At 36.7% G+C, this 18,409-nt stretch overlaps 2 protein-coding genes across 13 annotated transcripts in view; both read right to left on the bottom strand.

The window, feature by feature from the left end:
• xrcc6 (X-ray repair complementing defective repair in Chinese hamster cells 6) overlaps positions 1-2,343 on the bottom strand; it is an 8,556-nt gene extending 6,213 nt beyond the window's left edge. Inside the window, exons 1-5 of one of the 3 annotated variants that reach the window (XM_024285614.2) lie at positions 2,269-2,343; positions 1,824-1,905; positions 1,646-1,758; positions 1,299-1,440; positions 925-1,176 (exon numbers count right to left, since the gene is read on the bottom strand). In XM_024285614.2, coding sequence (XP_024141382.1) covers positions 925-1,176; positions 1,299-1,440; positions 1,646-1,758; positions 1,824-1,896 — 580 coding nt within the window. In that variant the 5' untranslated portion in view covers positions 1,897-1,905; positions 2,269-2,343. Of the gene's footprint in view, positions 1-924; positions 1,177-1,298; positions 1,441-1,645; positions 1,759-1,823; positions 1,909-2,268 lie in introns of all 3 variants that reach the window. The other 2 variants (XM_024285615.2, XM_024285616.2) reach the window with 2 other exon arrangements.
• A 4,344-nt stretch (positions 2,344-6,687) lies between these two features.
• Positions 6,688-18,409, bottom strand: part of shisa8b (shisa family member 8b) — a 45,160-nt gene continuing 33,438 nt past the window's right edge. For all 10 annotated transcript variants that reach the window (XM_024285490.2, XM_024285497.2, XM_024285500.2 and 7 more), the window contains 3 exons: positions 17,170-17,303; positions 11,948-12,061; positions 6,688-7,780 (listed from right to left, as the gene is read on the bottom strand). In XM_024285490.2, coding sequence (XP_024141258.1) covers positions 7,284-7,780; positions 11,948-12,061; positions 17,170-17,303 — 745 coding nt within the window. In that variant the 3' untranslated portion in view covers positions 6,688-7,283. The remainder of the gene's footprint in view (positions 7,781-11,947; positions 12,062-17,169; positions 17,304-18,409) is intronic.

Below are 18,409 nucleotides of genomic sequence, written 5' to 3'. Positions count from 1 at the left end.
AAAAAAAAACTTAAGTTAGCCAAAACAGCTAGCATGTGGCTGAAATATTAGCTAAACTCCAAAATAGCCTAAAACAATTTTTAAATAGCTTAAATTAGCCAAAAAAGTTAGCTTGTCACAGAAATATTAGCTAGACTCCATAATAGCCTAAGAAAAACTACTTGCCTAAGTTAGCCAAATTAGCTAGCATGTTGCTGAAACATTAGCTAAACTCCAAAATAGCCTAAAACAAATGAAAAATAGCTTAAATTAGCCAAAACAGCTAGCATGTAGCTGAAATATTTGCTAGACTCCAAAATAGATTAAGAAATAAAAAAGGGTAAATTAGCTAAAATAGCTAGCATGTAGGTAAAATATTAGCTAAACTCCAAAATAGCCTAAAAAAATTTTAAATAGCTTAAATTGGCCAAAAAGGTTAGCTTGTCGCAGAAATATTGGCTAGACTCCATAATAGATTAGAAAAACTACTTGCCTAAGTTAGCCAAATTAGCTAGCATGTTGCTGAAATATTAGCTAAACTCCAAATTAGCCTAAAAAACTAATAGCCTATATTAGCCTAAACAGCTAGCATGTAGCTGAAATATTAGCTAAACTCCAAAATAGCCCAAAACAAATGGAAAAATAGCCTAAATTAGCCAAATTAGCTAGCGTGCAGCTGAAATATTAGTTAGTTTAGGCTTTTTAAATTTTTTTATTTTAGGCTATAATAAAAAACTGTAATAAAAAGGCAGGAATATTATTCCAGAATAAATCAACTTAAACCTTAAATAACTTTCAATATTTTACTCTCCATAAAAATATATTTTGTCAAAATTATACAAGTTAGAACACAATAAAATAAAATCATCTGGAGGGACACGTGACTTTGACACATGATCTAAACCATCTGGAGGAATCAGAAGGAGGAGCAGCTCCTCTCCACACCAGTTTCTTTGAGGTCGCCGGCCTTGGTGCGAGCTTGTCGGTCCTTCACGCCGTCGCCCTCGTGTGGTTCGTCCCTGCAGGTGAAAATCATCAGCCGCTTGTGGGAAAGGCGGAGTTTGATGTCGCTGTAGAGGTTGGCGCAGCACCACAGGGCGTCACCCAGCGATGTCTCGCCACTGCCCAGTGTCTTTGCTGCCAGCTGGGCGCCTTTGTCCCCCCTCAGAGCGTCCACCTCCTGCACTCGCTTCGCCCCTATGGAGAAAACGTGACATTTAGCAACACTTTTACTCAAAAACATAAAGAACTTTACAACAAACGTGGGGCTCCAGATACACCTTATCTGAACGAATCATAAGTCGCTTTGAGCATCTCACCAGGTTCGTCGAGGTCATGGTACACGTAAACATGCTTGAAGGAGTTCCTGGGGTTTTTGCTCTCCTTTGTGCCGTAAAAAACCAACGCCACCAGATCTCTGTAGCTGCTGATGATCTTACTGGTGTACACGCTGCGCACCACCTGCAAAAACACAGCCGCCAAACAGCAAGTGGGACATTTGGATATATGTCCATAAACGTTCTCAGTCATTCAGGTGATGTTGTGTTGGAGTTGTCATAGCAACTGGACTAAAATCTGCTTCATCGTTTTACCGCAAATACAAGTGATGACTCCCAAAAAGAGTTTAGACATCAGAAAATGACAAATAATGTTGATCTATCCTTACCTGCATGGTCATGTCGAAGTTGGAGGACTCTCCATCTTCTCCTTTGATAAACATTTCTTTGGATGCATCGACCAAGAAGACCAGACTGTCTCTTCCTGTGGCTTTATACTCTCCTGTCAAAGGCAGAAGACTTAAGTAACTTAAATAAATCCAAATCTGATTTCTTTTTTAAACTGACCTCCAGATTGTTCCTCTTCCTCTTGATCCTCCTCCTCATCTTCATTCCGGTAGTATGTATTCCACTCGGCCATCTTCACAGTCTGCTTGTTTTATTATTTTTAAAAGAAATATCAAGAGGAAACATTTTGGTGCAGTAGCAACATTTCACACAACACCTGCACACCAACGTGTTTAGTTCCCTTTAACTTAAAAACAAACTCTAACAAGAGTGTTTTCAGTCATTTAATTTAAGAATCATGTCACCTAAATGCAGTTTAGTTGTAGTTTTATCATTGTTTACTGTTAGCCAAACAATAACAACAGCTAGCTTAGCTTTTAGTTAGCGAAGAGTAATAAAACACACTACTTCCGGTTATTTTAATTTACGGCTCGCATTTATAACAGATTAAAACATAAAATGTTGAACTAAAAAAGTCTGAGTTTCAGCAAAATTAATAAATTACCGATATTTCCTGCAGACGCTCGAAAATCCGGGAGAGTTTCAATGACTGGCGCGTTTTGGTACGTGACCGAGCACGTCGATGACGCGATAAAAAAACTAGCCTTCCTATTGGTTATTTGTCTGTCACTCTGAAATCCTGACCAATCTGCATGAAGTAGGCGGGGGTTGTCAGTGTACCAAGTTTAGCACTCCCTAATTTCAAGTTGTTTTTTTATTTATTTATATATTTAGCATCCAAATGACATTACGTAGTTTAATTATTTGATTTTTTTGTATCTTTATCGACTAAATGTTCAGTTAAAAAACAACATATATAATGAATGTAATCGTAATTGTAGGAAACAGATATAAAAATGAGAGTTGGACGTCAGGATCAATAAAGTTTTCAGTAAAAGTTTTACAAATAAAATTAAAGTTTTAAATAACAATCTATTATATTCTATATTATTCACTTCCATTCCGATGGTTCCATTACTACGTTATTTTAAAGAAACAGACTTAAAAATCTATTTACCATCTGTTGAAAAATACAAATATATTTTATCAAAATGTCCTACCATTTAATAACAACATTTGGGGATTCTAATATCTTTTTTTATTTTATTGCTTCTAATTATTTGTTTTTATCATATCAGACATTTTGATAGAGATGAATCTAAAAATATATACATTTTAAAGCTTTAAACCAAGATTTTAGAACTGTGCAGCAGTACAAATGTAATACCAACATCGACCACAAGATGGTGGACTTTCACCACCTTTCAAGTAAAAAATCAGCCAATTTGGATTTTTTTTTTTTACTTTAAGGTATTAATCCTTTTTTAAAACCTAGTTAAATATTTTGCAATAAATGCAAAAAAAAACACAATAATTTCAAACATTTTATTTCCCTTTTTTGTTCAAAAGAGGCATGAATTTCTAGACAAGCCTTTATAAAGAACACCGTGAGAACATCTTGGGTATAAATCTGGTCTTTGAAGAGACAAGTACATCAAATATATACAGTTTTTCTACATGTGTCTCACTTTAGAAACATCTATGCATCCCTCTGTTACAGCCCTGCTCCTTTATATTCTAATGTGCTGAGGTGAAAAACCTTTTTCTTTGTGCTAAAGTACATTTTTACCTTTAAAATTACACACAAACATTTTTATACAGTTTATAGATTCTCAGTGACTTAAAATAATAAACATTCCACAGTAATTATAAATTCTCACAAAAAATTATTAGAAAGCAAATATATATAATTGCCATGAATAAATACGTTAAAAATAAACTGTGATTTTATGAAATAGTGTGTGGAAATGAACTTTTTTCTTTCGAAAATCCAGGGAAATAAAACAAAAAGGAGGCAAAATAAAGCCTACAAATACTTTAACGTTCTGGTTTAATTTAAACAAAATTGGAATCACTTGAAAAAAATGCATATTTTTATTGCTCATTTATTCTATAATTTGTAGATTGAAAGGTTCGAGTAAAGATAATAAAAGATCTCACAAGTTTATGAATCCAAAAAAGAGCAAACTGGTGATTAGGAGCAAATTATGGGAAATGTTCTGCACAAAATGTGGGTTTCCTGTTCAGTAACGGTTGAATTTTTGCTGTTTTTAGTAAATTAACTAACAGTCGAGCACTTTACTGTTGGTTTGGTGTCACAAAAATGTGAAAAAACTAAAAATCTGTGCAGTTTGGTGTCGCTGAAATGCAAAAATATCAAAGAAATAAAGTATTTTTGTTGTAATGTTACAATTTTCCCTCATAAAAAAGTCTTCTGAACAGCTTAGAGTTCATTTATGAAACATTTGTAACCGATGACATAAAACATAAAAATGTTTTTTTTAAACAAGTTGCATCCTGGGAAATGCAGTTCATGAAGGAATCCTGAACTGAGCTTCAGAAATCTTGCAGATAACATAAAGAAATCCTCTTCTAAAGGGCCTGCAGGTTCAGATCTGACCCAGATCCCCAGCGACCGGCTGCCCTTCCCTCCTGCCGGCCACAAAAACATGAACCAGAGTGTTTCTTTTTTTGTCTCTTTATCTCCCTTTCAAAGGCGGAGGAGCCGCCGGCTCCCGCTCCGCCTCTCCGGTTGAGGATGGAGGCTGATGGGAGCTGACATGATGGTGGCATTGTCCTCACCGTGGAGTTAATGTGACCCGGGGGGGGAGCTGTCCCCGCCCGCTTGGCCTGATGGCGTTGAATGCAAAGCGTGGAACATCAGTGTGTGCGGCTCAGCTGGAGCCGGGAAAACGTAGATGGAGAAAACTCCTTTAAATATTTAACTCTGCTCTCAAATGAACATCAAAATCATAGAAATTTGTGAGAAATAGGAACATTTACTAAGATTTTACTGTAATTTAGAATAACTTCATTTATCGAGCAAAAGAAAAACTCCTTTAAGGCACTTTTTTCTCTCGGAAAACGTCAACAAAAACGTTTTATTGCATCTTTTAAGCGGGATTTTAAACAGTTTAACCAGCCCCATGCTTTACTAACAGTCTACTACTTATTTACAATGTTTACTTACATTAAATTCAAACACATAAAATATTTTTTTTGACTCGACCGGCATCTATAGAAAAAATAAAGACATTTATAAGAGGATGCTAAAAAACGTATCATGTTTTGTTTGATAAAATCGACACAAATTGGTTTAAAAGCCAGAAAAACATCATTTAACCCTTTAACACTGGAGCTCCAGAGTTAATGTGTAATTTTGTGTAATTTTTTAATTGTTAACACGATAATTCCAGTAGATTCTGAAGGAGAAAAGCGGCTCGACCCACTTTTCTCCTTTAGAATCTACTGGAATTATCGTGTTAACGGTTGAAAGGTTACAGATTTTGTGTTTAAACGTCACCGGTGATGCCTCAAGTATTAACTTGTTTTGTGTTTTTTTTTTAATTTTTTATAGGATTATAGAAAAAAAAGTGTTTTGTTTAGAATCAGACAAAAAAAAATGATTTTTTTTGTTGCACCGCTAAGTGAGAGTGGCTGTAAGCTCAAAAAGATTAAAACAGTTAATTTTATTCAGATGAAAACCAGCGGTTTGAAAAGGCAGCAGCTGCTGCCATGGGCGGGGCCAAAGTCCCCTAGCTCCGCCCCATTCTGATGCAGACAAATAGATCCATGAACGTCTTTGTTTTCCTCATCTGAGGTGGAATCTGGATCTAAACTAAACAACTGGACATTTTTTTTTTGCTATGCTAACATTAGCTTGGGGTTACGAGGGGCTGTAAGCTAGCGGGAGAGAGTGTAGACGGAGAGCTCTCAGTTATGGGTGACGGGAAAGGGGGCGAGTATCCCAGTGAACTCGTGTCGCCTTGCAGAAACTATGTCCTAGAAAACGACACAAATTGGTTGATTTTAGCTAAAAACATCATCAAAACTAAAAAATCAAAGGATGATCGGAGTGGGAGGAGCTAGTTTTAAGCAGCACAATTTTTTAAAGATCAGATATCAAGACATTTTAAAGGCTTTCCAAATTTCAATGCTTTTTAAGACTTTTTAAGATCCCGTGGGAACCCTGGTATAATGGAACTTCCCATAGGACGGCTAACGCTAACGCTCAGTCTACTTTAACATATATTGCTGACTAAATGAACATCTTTATCCCGGACGAGCCCCCAAGTTGTTGAGGGTCGCCTCTCTGAGGCATGAATTCTCCAAACTTTTCTAAGGAAGTATTTTAAAAGTAACCATTTGTGGTCTAAAACTTATTTTTTCTTCTTCTGGAATAAGGTGTAACACTATAGCTTGATTGCCACCTAGTGGTCAAACTGAAACGCCCTCCAGGAGAGGCAGAACAATTGTTGGAGCTTTTCCGTTTTAGAATCCATTTAACACTGTATGATATTAACAATCTCAATATTTCACTAATAAATATTACAGTATGTGAACTGGATCAGATTAATATGAATATCTACAAAACATACTGTAGATTATTCATGTATTTCTAAAAAAATGTGTCGAAATGTGTAAACTTAAAATCAAATTGAGGGGATTGAAAAAAAAAAATCAGCCCTAGTATTTGGTAATTTTGAGTAATTTTGTGTAATCGATCACTTTGACGGACGGTTTTGTGAACTTCATTTTTCATTGTTTTTGTCCTTATAAGTCCAGATAATTGGTTTTCTGGACCAGTTCTAGTTCTGGTTCACGTCTGAACACGACGGCAGAATGAAGATTTCATCATAAAATATTCAGCGTAATCTGTCACCACAACAGTTTGTTTTTCTCTTCATTCTGTTCCGTAATTTGATTCTTTTCTTTGATTTTGATGCTTCACAAACACAAACAAACAAACGTTTTTCTCCACGTCGTGTGAACACGAAGCAAAAATGTGTGTGAGATACTTTAAACAAAGTTCAAGCAGCTCTAAAGCTTCACTCTCATTTACAGTTTTCACCAAAATCCCAAAGAGTTTGAATAAAACTTTATTGTTCCCTCACCTGTGTCAAAACATTAAAGGTAAAAATGATCCACAGATTTTATTCTTTCAAGTATTTCTGGTCTAAAATGTTTGATTTGTTGACACTGAGGCTAAATTCGATTTAAAAATAAGCTGCAAATAAAGTTTAATTCTCTTTTTAGAAAAACTAGAAAGGTGGAGTTTGTGTTTTTTTTTGCTAAAACATGAAACTGTATTTAACAAAGCGGAAGATGAAGCTGTTTTGAGAGCCTTTGTTTACTCAAAATGACTCATTTTAGTGTGTTTTGCCAAATGAATCTGTAAAAATGTGATCAAACTTAGTGACTGAAGATGTTTTAACGTTTTGCTCTAAAATCTGAAGATTCCTTCGATCTATTTAGAAATCACCGTAGAATCTGTCGTCAGAAAATGTTGACTTTTTGGGCCGTCCGCTCAAAGCTCGCAGAAAGGATTCGTCCCGTCCCGTGAACGTGGCGTACCGCCTCCACCGCCACGTCTGCGGGCGTGGAGCTGCTGTGGTGGAGTGTGAAGCCCGTGTGACCTTTGAGGAGGACGGGAGTCTCATGGATGAGGCCCGGCGCCGCTCACACGGTCACCTCGGTGGCGCTGTGGGTGGAGTAGCTCTTCTGCCTGGCGTTGCGGTTGTACGACGGCTGCTGCTGGCCGTGCCCGCCCCCTCTGTAGGCGGCGCCGTACGGCTGGTTGAAGACCTCCGGCATGTCCTCGATGCTGCGCTGCCTCCGCGTGGAGTAGCCGTGTCTCCGGGAGCCGTGCAGCGCCGTGGAGTTGTTGGCGGGGACGGAGGTCTGCCGGTGGACGTGGCGGTCCGTGGCCTCCCAGGCTTTGAAGGCGGAGCTGGAGATGAAGGGGTGCGTGACGGTCTTGGGGAGGCGGCACTGCTCCAGGTTGCTGGGGGGGATGGAGATGGAGAGCGGGCCGTGGATGTCGGCGTGCGCCGGTAACGGCTGGTGGATGTAGGACTTCTCTTTGGGCTGCACGGGCTGGAAGGCGGGAGCGTGCTGGTACTGGGAGAAGTCCATGACCGGGAAGCTCTTGTAGTGGCTGCGGGACGCAGTCTCGGCTGCGCAGACAGACAGAAGGACACAAGCTGGTGAGACGCAGGAACGGACACTGCTCTGACCTTAACCAAGAGGTCACAGATTTTTGTACACATTTTTTTTGTTTAACCCTTTAACTACCCCCCCCAAAAAAACCCAAAAAAGTCTTCTGCTGCTTTTTGCCTTGGTACGGAACCCCTGAAGGGTCATCAAAGTAAAAACAGTTTCAGTAAAAAAAATAAAAAAATAAAAATTCTAAAATTAATTTAAGGCTCCACAAAAAAAAATTGAAGTTAAAAAAATGTGCACCAGATAGTACAACAGTTACTATCCCAATTTTTTTTTTCAGCTACCCAAAATGAAAAAGCAACAACAACAAAAAAAAAACACAAAAAGGGTATTTTATCCTGCTGCTTATTGCCTTGGTACGGAACCCCTGAAGGGACAAAGTAAAAAAAAGTTTCAGTATTTTTTTTTTCTAAAATTACTTAGAGGCTCCGTAAAAAAATGAAGTAAAAAAAATGTTGCACACCAGTTACTATCCCATTTTTTTTAGCTACCCAAAACAGAAAAAAACCCCACAAAAAAGGTATTTTATTCTGTTGTTTATTGTCTTGGTACGGAACCCCTGAAGGGACATCAAAGTAAAAAGAAAAATTTTGAATTAAAAAAACTGTTTTTCTAAAATTAGGGGCTCCATAAAAAAACTTAAAGTAAAAAAAAAAATAAATAAATTGGTTGGTAACTGATGCACACCAGATAGTAACTGTTACTACCAGTTACTATCTGGTGTGCATCAGTTACTATCCAGAATTTCCTTTTTTTTTATATCACTTTAATTTTTACCATAAAAAAGTTCTGGTTAGTAACTTCCCTAATTGATGCACACCAGTTAATATTTGGAGCGCGTCTGTTACTAACAATTTTTTTTTATTTTAGTTTTTGGACCAAAAAAAGGAAATTACTTCAATTTTTTTCTTCCATTTCCCTTCAGGGGCTCTGTATCTTAGGAAGTGATACATTCAATTCATATTTTTAAAACATGTTTTCCAAATGTTTCCCACCATTTGGTTAAGCAGAGGGCTAAAAGATTAATGCAGTAAAAACAGAAACATTTTATATAATTACACAAAATAAAAATAGTGTTTTGTAGTATTTTCCCTCAGAATAAAGAACATATAAAATAGTTTTTAGAATAAAACTGTGTTTCTGAGTATTTCTTTATTCTGTTTAGAGAAGAACCAGCGGTTGGAAAAGGCTCAGCATGGGCGGGGCCAAATAACCAAGCTCCGCCCCATTCTGATACATCCATTTGCAGACAAATAGATCCATGAACGTCTTTGTTTTCCTGGTCTGAGCTGGAATCTGGATCTAAACTGTGTGCCTGGATAAATCTGATATTGCTTTTTTTGTTTATGCTATGCTAACATTAGCTTGGAGTTACGAGGGTCTGTAAGCTAGCAGGAGAGAGTGTAAGCAAAAGGATGCTGGGATATCAACATCCAAAACCTGGGACAAGAAGAGAGCAGAGATGTCAGAGTCCCGGCGAGGGTCGGGGCAGGCGGCAAGCAGTGATGGATCATTTTGTTTGATGAAGATGAACCTGCAGAAAGGATCTTTTGTGTCTCCTCTGAGGGACGTATCAGTATTTTATGTGAGATTTAGAGGAAGTTTTCAGAGGTGAATCCTGTCTAGACATATAAAGTTTATGCATCATCCCAGAGTTTCTGTAATCGTCACTTTTGGAGCAAATATTCTCCATTCTTTATACTAAATCGATCATTTAATCAGTTTCATTTGCTGCTTCGAAAGCAGAAACTTCCTCCGTTTGTCTGTTTTCCTCGTTTCAGTCGAGTTGACTTGGTCTGACGCAGACCTGAGTCACACATGGAAGCAGCTGAAGTGTCCACGAGCAAACGCAGCCCGTCACCTGAGTCACGCTGGTCATGCGGACGTCTGAGGACGGTCACTGTGAGGAGGGCGAGTATTTCTGATCCGAGTTCAAACCTTTGGGTTTCTTTCAGGAGACAATGAAGGGAGGAGATTCGGAGAAGGTCAGGGAGGCGGAGCAAAGCCGAGGGAATGATGGAGGTGAAGCATAGAGGAGTTATAAATACCCCGGAGTCAGGACTGGGAGCGGCGTGGCGGTCTGAGGCGTCACGGGAGGAGTTATTCAAATAAACCCTGAGGTCAGCGACGTCACATTTCTACCAAACACACAGTTTTTGTCTGTTTTTCCACCTTATTTATCGTAAAATTTGAATTTTAATTATTTTTCTAATATTTCTCATTTCCTGCTAGGAAAAAAAAAAGCTCTGTTTCGCCTTTATTTGTGATTTTTACCACAATTTGCTTTAATATTTTACAGGTATTTGTCGTTATATTACACCATAAACCTGAAACTGTCCAAAAACTTCAATTCAGAGTGGGAAATATTGTCATTTATTTACAAAAAAAAAATCAGATCAAAGTCTTTTATGGTCTATATTAATGAACAGGTTTGGTGTTCATAAATGTTATAGTTTGAAAAAATGAGCAAAACATAGGAAATGAATGAGAAAGTCTTTAAATTTCAACGTTAGCAACAAACCTTTAAAAGTATTCATGGGCTGTTTTAATATTTTAAGGTAGTTTTTTTTTAAATTGGAGTTTACCTATTATTTTAGCAACATGCTAACGTTTTTGGCTAATTTAAAGTTTAGTTTCTATTTCAGCAACATGCTAACGCTTTTGAATAATTTAGTTTACTGAGGAATGTTGGGCTATTTTGGAGTTTGGTTAATATTTAAGCAACAAGTTAGCTATTTTTTTTTGGCAAATTTGTTCTCTACTGAAGTTTTTTTATGCCAGTGTGAAGTTTAGCTAATATTTTAGCACAATGCTAACGTTTTTGGCTAATTTGTTATCTACTAATGCTTATATAGGCCAATTTAGAGTTTAGCTTCTATTTTAGCAACAGGCTAACGTTTTTGACTAATTTAAATTACTAAGGAATTTTGGGTTATTTTGGAGTTTAGCTAGTGCTTAAGCAACGAGCTAGCTTGTTTGGCTAATTTGACATCTACTAAGATTTTTTTATGCTAATTTGTTGTTTAGCTAATATCTATTAACATGCTAAAGTTTTTGGCTAATTTGTTGTCTACTGGGATTTTTAGGTTAATTTAGAGTTTAGTTTCTATTTTAGCAACGAGTTAAGGTTTTTCACTAATTTAGTTTACTGAGGAATTTTAGGCTATTTTTGAGTTTCGCTAGTCAATTTGCTAGCTTTTTTTGGCATCTACTGAGGTTTTTTTTATGCTAATTTGCAGTTTAGCTAACATTATATTAACATGATAATGTTTTTGGCTAATTTGTTATCTACTGGGGTTTTTAGGCTAATTTAGAGTCCAGCTTCTATTTTAGTAAGATGCTAACTTTTTAAAAATAATTTAGTTTACTCTAAAATTTTAGGTTATTTTGGAGTTTAGCTAGTGTTTAAGCAACAAGCTAGCTTTTTTTTGGCAATTTTGACCCATTCTGAGGTTTTTATGGCTAATTTGGAGTTTAGCTCTTATTTAAGCGACACACTAAATATTTATGTAAAACTGGCATGTATTAGGGATTTTTAAGCAATTTTACTACAATTTTTTTCAGAAATTTAGGTCATCTTTAGCTCGCTTTCATAGTCATTTTAAAGAGATTTCCAGTCTTTTAGCAAATTTAACATTTTGCAAATAGCTTTTGAATTTTCATTAAATCCCTTCAGCAATTAAAGTAAATTCTGTCACCATTTTCAGCAAAAAGCTTCAGCATTTTCAGCGACTACTTTTAGCAAAAAGCATTCACACAAGCATTACTGCAGGTAATACAACTTTTCTAGTTATGTCAGTTTTAAACCTAAAACTTTTTTTTGTTCAATTTTGAACAAAACTAATGCATCTTTGTAAATAACTGATGTGATTAGTGAACTCACTGGAAACGTTTAAGGGTGCAAATAAAGTATTTTTGAATTGAGGAAAAAAATATATATATTTATCTATACAGTATATAGTCTAAAATAGGAGAAAGATGAACCAACAGAACACAGTCTGGTGTTATCAGTCCCACAGATTCTTTCAGAACCTCGTCATGACCCGATGGACCGCCGCCCCCCGGTCCTCCAAAGGTCACCGTGTCGGTCGGGTTCAGCGGTCCTGTGATGTGGGACTCACCCACAGCTTTGAGGGAGGCGTACTTGTTCAGCCCCAGGGTGCTGTGGTTGCTCTGAGGATGTGGAAGCCCTGGTCCTGCCAGCCCGTACGCCGAGTTGTTCAGCTGGTACTGTTCTGGAAACGAGAGAAAAGACGGATTTTTACCTGAGTTTGGATCAGACGTGATGTTTGCCAAAGACGCGACTCCTTCAGAAAACAAAATGTAAAATCTGCATCTGATGGAAAAGCAGCTGCAATAAAAGATGAAGAAAAACTTTCTCAGTTTAACACTTTTTGACCAAAACAAATAAATCTCTAAAATTATTGGAAGCTCTGCAAAAAATCGGAAAACATCTCCAAACTTTGCAGGTTTTAATTATTGAATCAAAATGTCTTGTTGTCTCAGGACTATTTTATTTCACAGAAAACACTTTTTTTGTCTTCTAAAGATCATCTGAACGGAAAGATTTCCTCTTAAAAACAGATTTTTTATAAATGTGTTTTCTCATAATGTTGCTGAAATCCCCTTTGTTCTAAAGTGTTATATTCTCATTATTAATCTAATCGTTTGGTGAATTTTTTGAGGAAAATTATTCAATTCTGAGTCAAACTCAGCTTATCATAAATTTGAAATTTAATCTAAAAAATCTCTGTGTCTAAATACTTGAATTTGACTTTATGTTTATAGATTTCTGTAGAGAATTAAAAAAGGTTGTTTTTCTCTATTTTAAAAACATATTTCTGCTGCATGTCTTCATAAATTCATAGGATTATCGTGAAGTTTTAGGGCCAACAAGTTATAAATGGTCTAAAAGTTATGAGAAAAAAGTTGAATTTTTAGCTTGTAAAATGTAACATAAACCTGTTAAAAATTTATTACAAAAAAAGAATGAAGTTTAAAAAAAGGTCACATTTTTACTAGAATTAAATGGTGAATTTATTATTCAATAAGTTGAAAAATTTAACAAGGAAAAACGTCTTTTTCAAAATAAAATTGCAATTTTATGGAAATTAAGTTTTACATTTAAAAAAAGCTAAATACATTCAATAAAATTTTTCAACTGTTGATCTCTTTTGTGAGCAAAAAAATTAAACATTTTTGATGGTCTTTGTTGAAACATTTTATTAAAAAAGCCAAACAGACTTTTATTACGTTAAAATCCCTTTTTCTCATAATTGTACGACTTTATTTTTGTAACATTCATACTTTCTTCTTATAACTGCATGACTTTATTTTAGCAAAATCTTCACATTTATGACTTGTTTGACATAAAATTGGGACTTTTTCTTCACATAGTTTATCTTTATTCTCACAAACAATTTTTTTATAATTGTTAAATTTCTTGCAATCTTGCAGAATTTTGACTTTTTTCATAATCATAAAACTTTATTTTTGTAAAATATTAAAAATTATACGACTTTATTCTAAAAAAATTTTTTACTTTATACTCAAAAATGTACGACTTTACTGTCATAAAATGTTGACATTTATACAAATTTATTCTAATAAAATTGTGAACTTTTACAGAAAATAGTATAACTTTAAATGTTGACATTTTTTATCATGATTGTATTATATTATTTCAAAGTGTTTTCATTTCTCCTATAATTATGACTGTTTCCTTTTCCATCTTCACTGATTTTTCCCGGTTGTCCTCATCCTCGTCTGCAGCAGAATTCCTCCTCAAAATCCCTCAAAGTTCTTCTCAGTGCAGCAAACAGCAGATCAATCCTGGATAATTGGGAGTTTGGAGGCCGCCTCTTCTCCTCTGAAAGGTGGCGGCGTCTGCAGAGACGGTGGCTCCGCCCCTGACGGCGAGCATCGCTCACTCAGAGAACCTAATGAACGGGACAAAGACGGCCGGCTCTCAGCACTAATGAGGTCCGCGGATGCAGCCGTGCACTGAGCTGGACGTGCACCTCAGGGATGAGTAAACACGCTCCTGATGCTCGCGGGACGCTGGGATGTCAGGAAAAGGAGGTCGAGTCCAGAAACCAAATCAGCTGTTTGAGCCGCTCCCGAATGAAGAGAAGGAGGATTTTTATAAGAAGAACAATCAGATTTCTGCACAGAAACATAATAAAGCTGCGTTTGAAGTGAGAAATGTGATTTATAAGAACAAAACGACTTTAAAATCCGATACATTTGACTCAAACTTGACAATCTGTTCGTGTAAATAAAGCTTTGGAGTAAAAATGAGGATGAATAAGTTAAAATAGTTTTAAAGTTGGTTTTAAGTTTAGTACTGAAAGTGAAAGTTTTTGTTATAAAAAAAATATAAATATAAAAATATAAAGATGTATCAAAGCTATTTAAGATAATAATGCATAAACTGGAAAATAAAAGAAAAGAAAAGAAAATGAGGATTTTCCTCTCCACATTCTAATTCCTCTTAATCCTTCAGGTTTTTGTTTTTTTAGTAACATTTACTCACTAACTGAATCCCACATTTGTATGTCAGTATTTAATGGCGGTCGTCTCATTTCTTGACTTTAATGGTAAAAAAGTTTCCTAAAAGTTTTCCTCCTGTCTGTGTTTGATCCTTCAGGAATTCAAACATCATCAGGAGAAACTCTTAAAATCCTCCTGTTGGATAAATTAGTTTCACACTATTATATATATATTTTCAATATAAACATAAATGACATAAATAAATAACATCATAACTTTTCCACAGTTTGATAATATTATGAAGAATCTGGAAATGAAATAACTAAACTGCAGCTGTTTTAATTAATTAATTTAATAATTAATTTGTTTTTATTTTATTCTATTTATTTTTTTAACATATTTTAATTTTATGAAATGTGTCTCCCTTGAAAAAGAGATGAGAGGATTTTTCCTGGTTAATTTAAAAAAAGAAAAAAATATATATATTTATATAAATGTAAAGTGAAATTTATATTTTTCCACTTGTCATTTTCATTACTGTTGTATGAAACGTACTTTATAAATAAAGGAATTAGATTTATTCTCATTTATAAAAACGTTTATGATTAATTTATGACTACTTCCAATAAAAAATATGGAATTAAATGAATTATTGTTATTTTTGTTTGACTGAAGGACATTACATGAAAATCTAAATCAAAAAAAACTTTTTTTTCTTTATTTACTTTTTTTTTAAATAAAACTTTATTGATCTTATGTCATGTATCATGATAACTGGGGTCAGAGGTCGTGCAAAAACGATAAGATAGTAAAGAATTACATAAACTAAGAATAATTCAATACATTATAAAGATCCATATGACTAATTTTTCATCTTTTAGCTCAGAATAAGAAGATCTCTGGATTAAAAAATGGTTTTGAGTCGTAAATGAAGCATTCATTCCTCTCACTTCTTTGGCTTCAAATTATTCTGTAAATGTAAAGACTAAAACTGTCAGAGAGAATCTGAAACTCCTTCATGGATCAGCCTGAACCGAAGCTGCTGTTTGACGAGTGGACGCCACTTTAGACGCCACTTTAGACGCCACTTTAGACGCCACTTTAGACGCCACTTCACCAAAAGTGAAAGATTTCTCACATCTGTCTGTATGAGAGTCTGATGCATTCTGGGAATTCAACCAGGAAGAGCTCAGGAGCAGCTTCATTCATGACACATCACTGGAAGTCCAGGACGACCTCAAAGACGAGCGCCTGCAGCCGGGAAAGAGGCGGGGCTTGTGCGGGAAGGGCGGCTTGTTAGCGGGTCACTCTTCTTCTTCTCCTGGAGTTTCAGAAGTAGGTCAGCGCGTTCAGCTGGAGGCTGTCCTTCCTCTGCTGTGAGTCATCTTTGTTGGAGAGTAAATATTTACCTCCTGTCTCCTCACGTCTCCATCTGACTGGATGAGCCGTAAAACGTCACATTTATTCGCTCAGAGAAACTCCGATTATTGGACCTTTTGGGCTGAACCATCATGTACAGAACGGTTTCCCTGAGGAGACGGGCCGGCTCCAGCACCACCAGGAACCACCGTCTGAACCCGGACTTTACCAAACACCTCAACTCCTACAGCTCATGTTTGTACTGACTTTAATGTCTTTTAACTCCTATATATTGATAAAATCTCCCTATCAGCTCTGGAGGTGTGGTGCCAAGGTAAGTCCCCCTGCCAGAATGTGTATCCCCCGTCTCTGGGATCATTGATCTGTTTGGGAACACTCATATTTTACCCCAAAGTGGATGTTAGTGATATACTTTATTCTGTTCACTGTCATGTTTGAATTTCATTTTTTACGTAATATGACAAAGGGGGGCGGATTCTGTCCAGCCTGCCAGAATCTGTGCCCCCAATAATCTGAGGTAGAAACAACAATTATTTAACCATTTTCTGTTGCTTCCATCACAAAGTTACTTTCATAAATTGCGAGTTTTATCGTAAATTAGTCAAACAAGTGCCATTTTTTTAAATTTCTTAACATGAGAAGCTTTAATCAAATATGACAAAAAAAAACCTTCCTGAAGCCTCGGAATAGTGTATCGTAATCGTACGTCTTCTTTTTACGCTTTTGGGGACAAAATACTAGAGTCACCAAACAAATCCACGATGCTGAGACTGGGGGTACAAATTCTAGCAGGGGAACGCACCTTGGCACCACACCGGTGCTGGGGGGGAGGAGCTGACTAGCTCGCTAAGCTATCACTGGCTGGCGGGCTGGCGTAGCTCGATGAGCTATAACGGGTTGGCGATCTGTCCCGGCTGTTTCCCGCCTTCAACCAACAGTATCTGGGACAGTTTCCGTGAACCCGGCGGCCCACGAGAAAATAAACAGAAGTTCATGACCAACATCCTGGCATCGAGCGGCCATCTTGAATGTTTACTTCGACTCTTTGATCTCCACGTTCAAAAGAGACAAACCAGAGTTTGTGTTTTTGTCTGGATCGACTTCACATCCGGTTCGGATCAAACGTGTAGAAACACAAACGAATTCTTCGTATGTGAATCCTGAGTGATGTCAGGTTAACCTCTGACCCCGACCTGGATGTTCAGGAACCTGCTGACCTCCAGAACTTCCAGTTCAAGACTTCACAGACATGTTTCTGTGACGCAGATGGAGATCTGGGGCAGAAGGAGCTGATTCAGCCGCACGGATGACGCGTCGACTTTCAGACGTCAGGTTGTGTTTTCACTTCAACCATAACGAGGTTTTAAATAAACGTAGATTCAGAGACAGAGCGACCTGGAAACATCAAACTGTCTATTCAGACGATCGTCGTTTGAGCTGAAAGCTGGAAGGTTGAGGTTTTCGCTCTCACCACTTCTGCTGCGCAGCATCCTGGACGAAACGCCGTTGGCCCGTCTGCCGCCGCCGCCGCCGGGCGAGCCGGTCACGGTGTTCTCCATGGAGCTGGCGTCACTTCCTCGCTGCTTCAGGAGGTCTGTGAGCGTCCTGAGAAAAGAGTCATCAGAGTGAAGCTGAAACCTGCACACCTGAAGAAGTGAAGCAGAAACCAGTTCAGAGAAAACCGTCCAGATGATCAAATCATCTCCAGAGTTTCATCCAAACTCCAGATCAAGACGAGTGAAAGGTTCAAAGGTTCCTTCAATCGTGACGAGAAACTAGATTTGTATTTTTTATTTTTATTTACACATTTAAACTGAAGTAGGAGGATAAATCCCTAGAGATGGAACATTTCGTTTTCAAGGGGGTCCTCCAGATTTGTATTCGTCGAAAGAAATTCCTTCTGATAAGTTTTAATCATTTAAAGTTTAACACTTGACTATTTTGGAGTTTAGCTCAAACTCCAGCTACATGCTAGTTATTTTGGCTAATTTAGGATTGTTTTTATTGTTTTAGGGTATTTTGGAGCTTAGATAATATTTAAGCTACATGCTAGTTATTTTGGCTAACTTAGGGTATTTCGGTTTTTGGGATATTTTTGGCAAATTTGGGCTTTTTTCTGTTTTTTTTTTTAGACTATTTTCAGCTACACGCTAGCTGTTTTGGCTAACTTTGGCTTTTCTTTTTGAGGTTTTAGGCTGTTTCGGAGTTAGGCTAATATTTCAGCTACATGCTAGTTATTTTGGCTAATTTGGGCTATTTCAGTTTTTGGGATATTTTCAGCTACATGCTAGATGTTTTGGCAAATTTGGGCTTTTTTCTGTGTTTTTAGACTATTTTCAGCTACACACTAGCTGTTTTAGCTAACTTAGGCTTTTCTTTTTGAGGTTTTTAGGCTGTTTTGGAGTTTATCTAAAATTCCAGCGACTTGCTAGTTATTTTGGCTAATTTAGGCTATTTCAATTTTTCAGGCTATTTTCAGCTACATGCTAGCTGTTTTGGCTAACCTAAGTTTTTTTTCTCAGTTTTTTAGGGTAATTTTGAATTTAGCCAGTATTTTAGCTGCTATCAGCTTCAGTGTTTTTCAGCTGTTAATTTAATCATCTTCAGCTATCAGCACTAGCATCTTTAACGGCCAAATTCAGCTAACAGCATTCACACTAGCATTATCACAGGTAATATATCTAGTTCATAATTATGTTAAAAAGTTTCAA

This window comes from Oryzias melastigma, linkage group LG19, assembly GCF_002922805.2.
Source record: "Oryzias melastigma strain HK-1 linkage group LG19, ASM292280v2, whole genome shotgun sequence".
Classification (NCBI taxonomy): Eukaryota; Metazoa; Chordata; class Actinopteri; order Beloniformes; family Adrianichthyidae; genus Oryzias; species Oryzias melastigma.
This window is presented reverse-complemented; position numbering and strand designations above follow the sequence as displayed.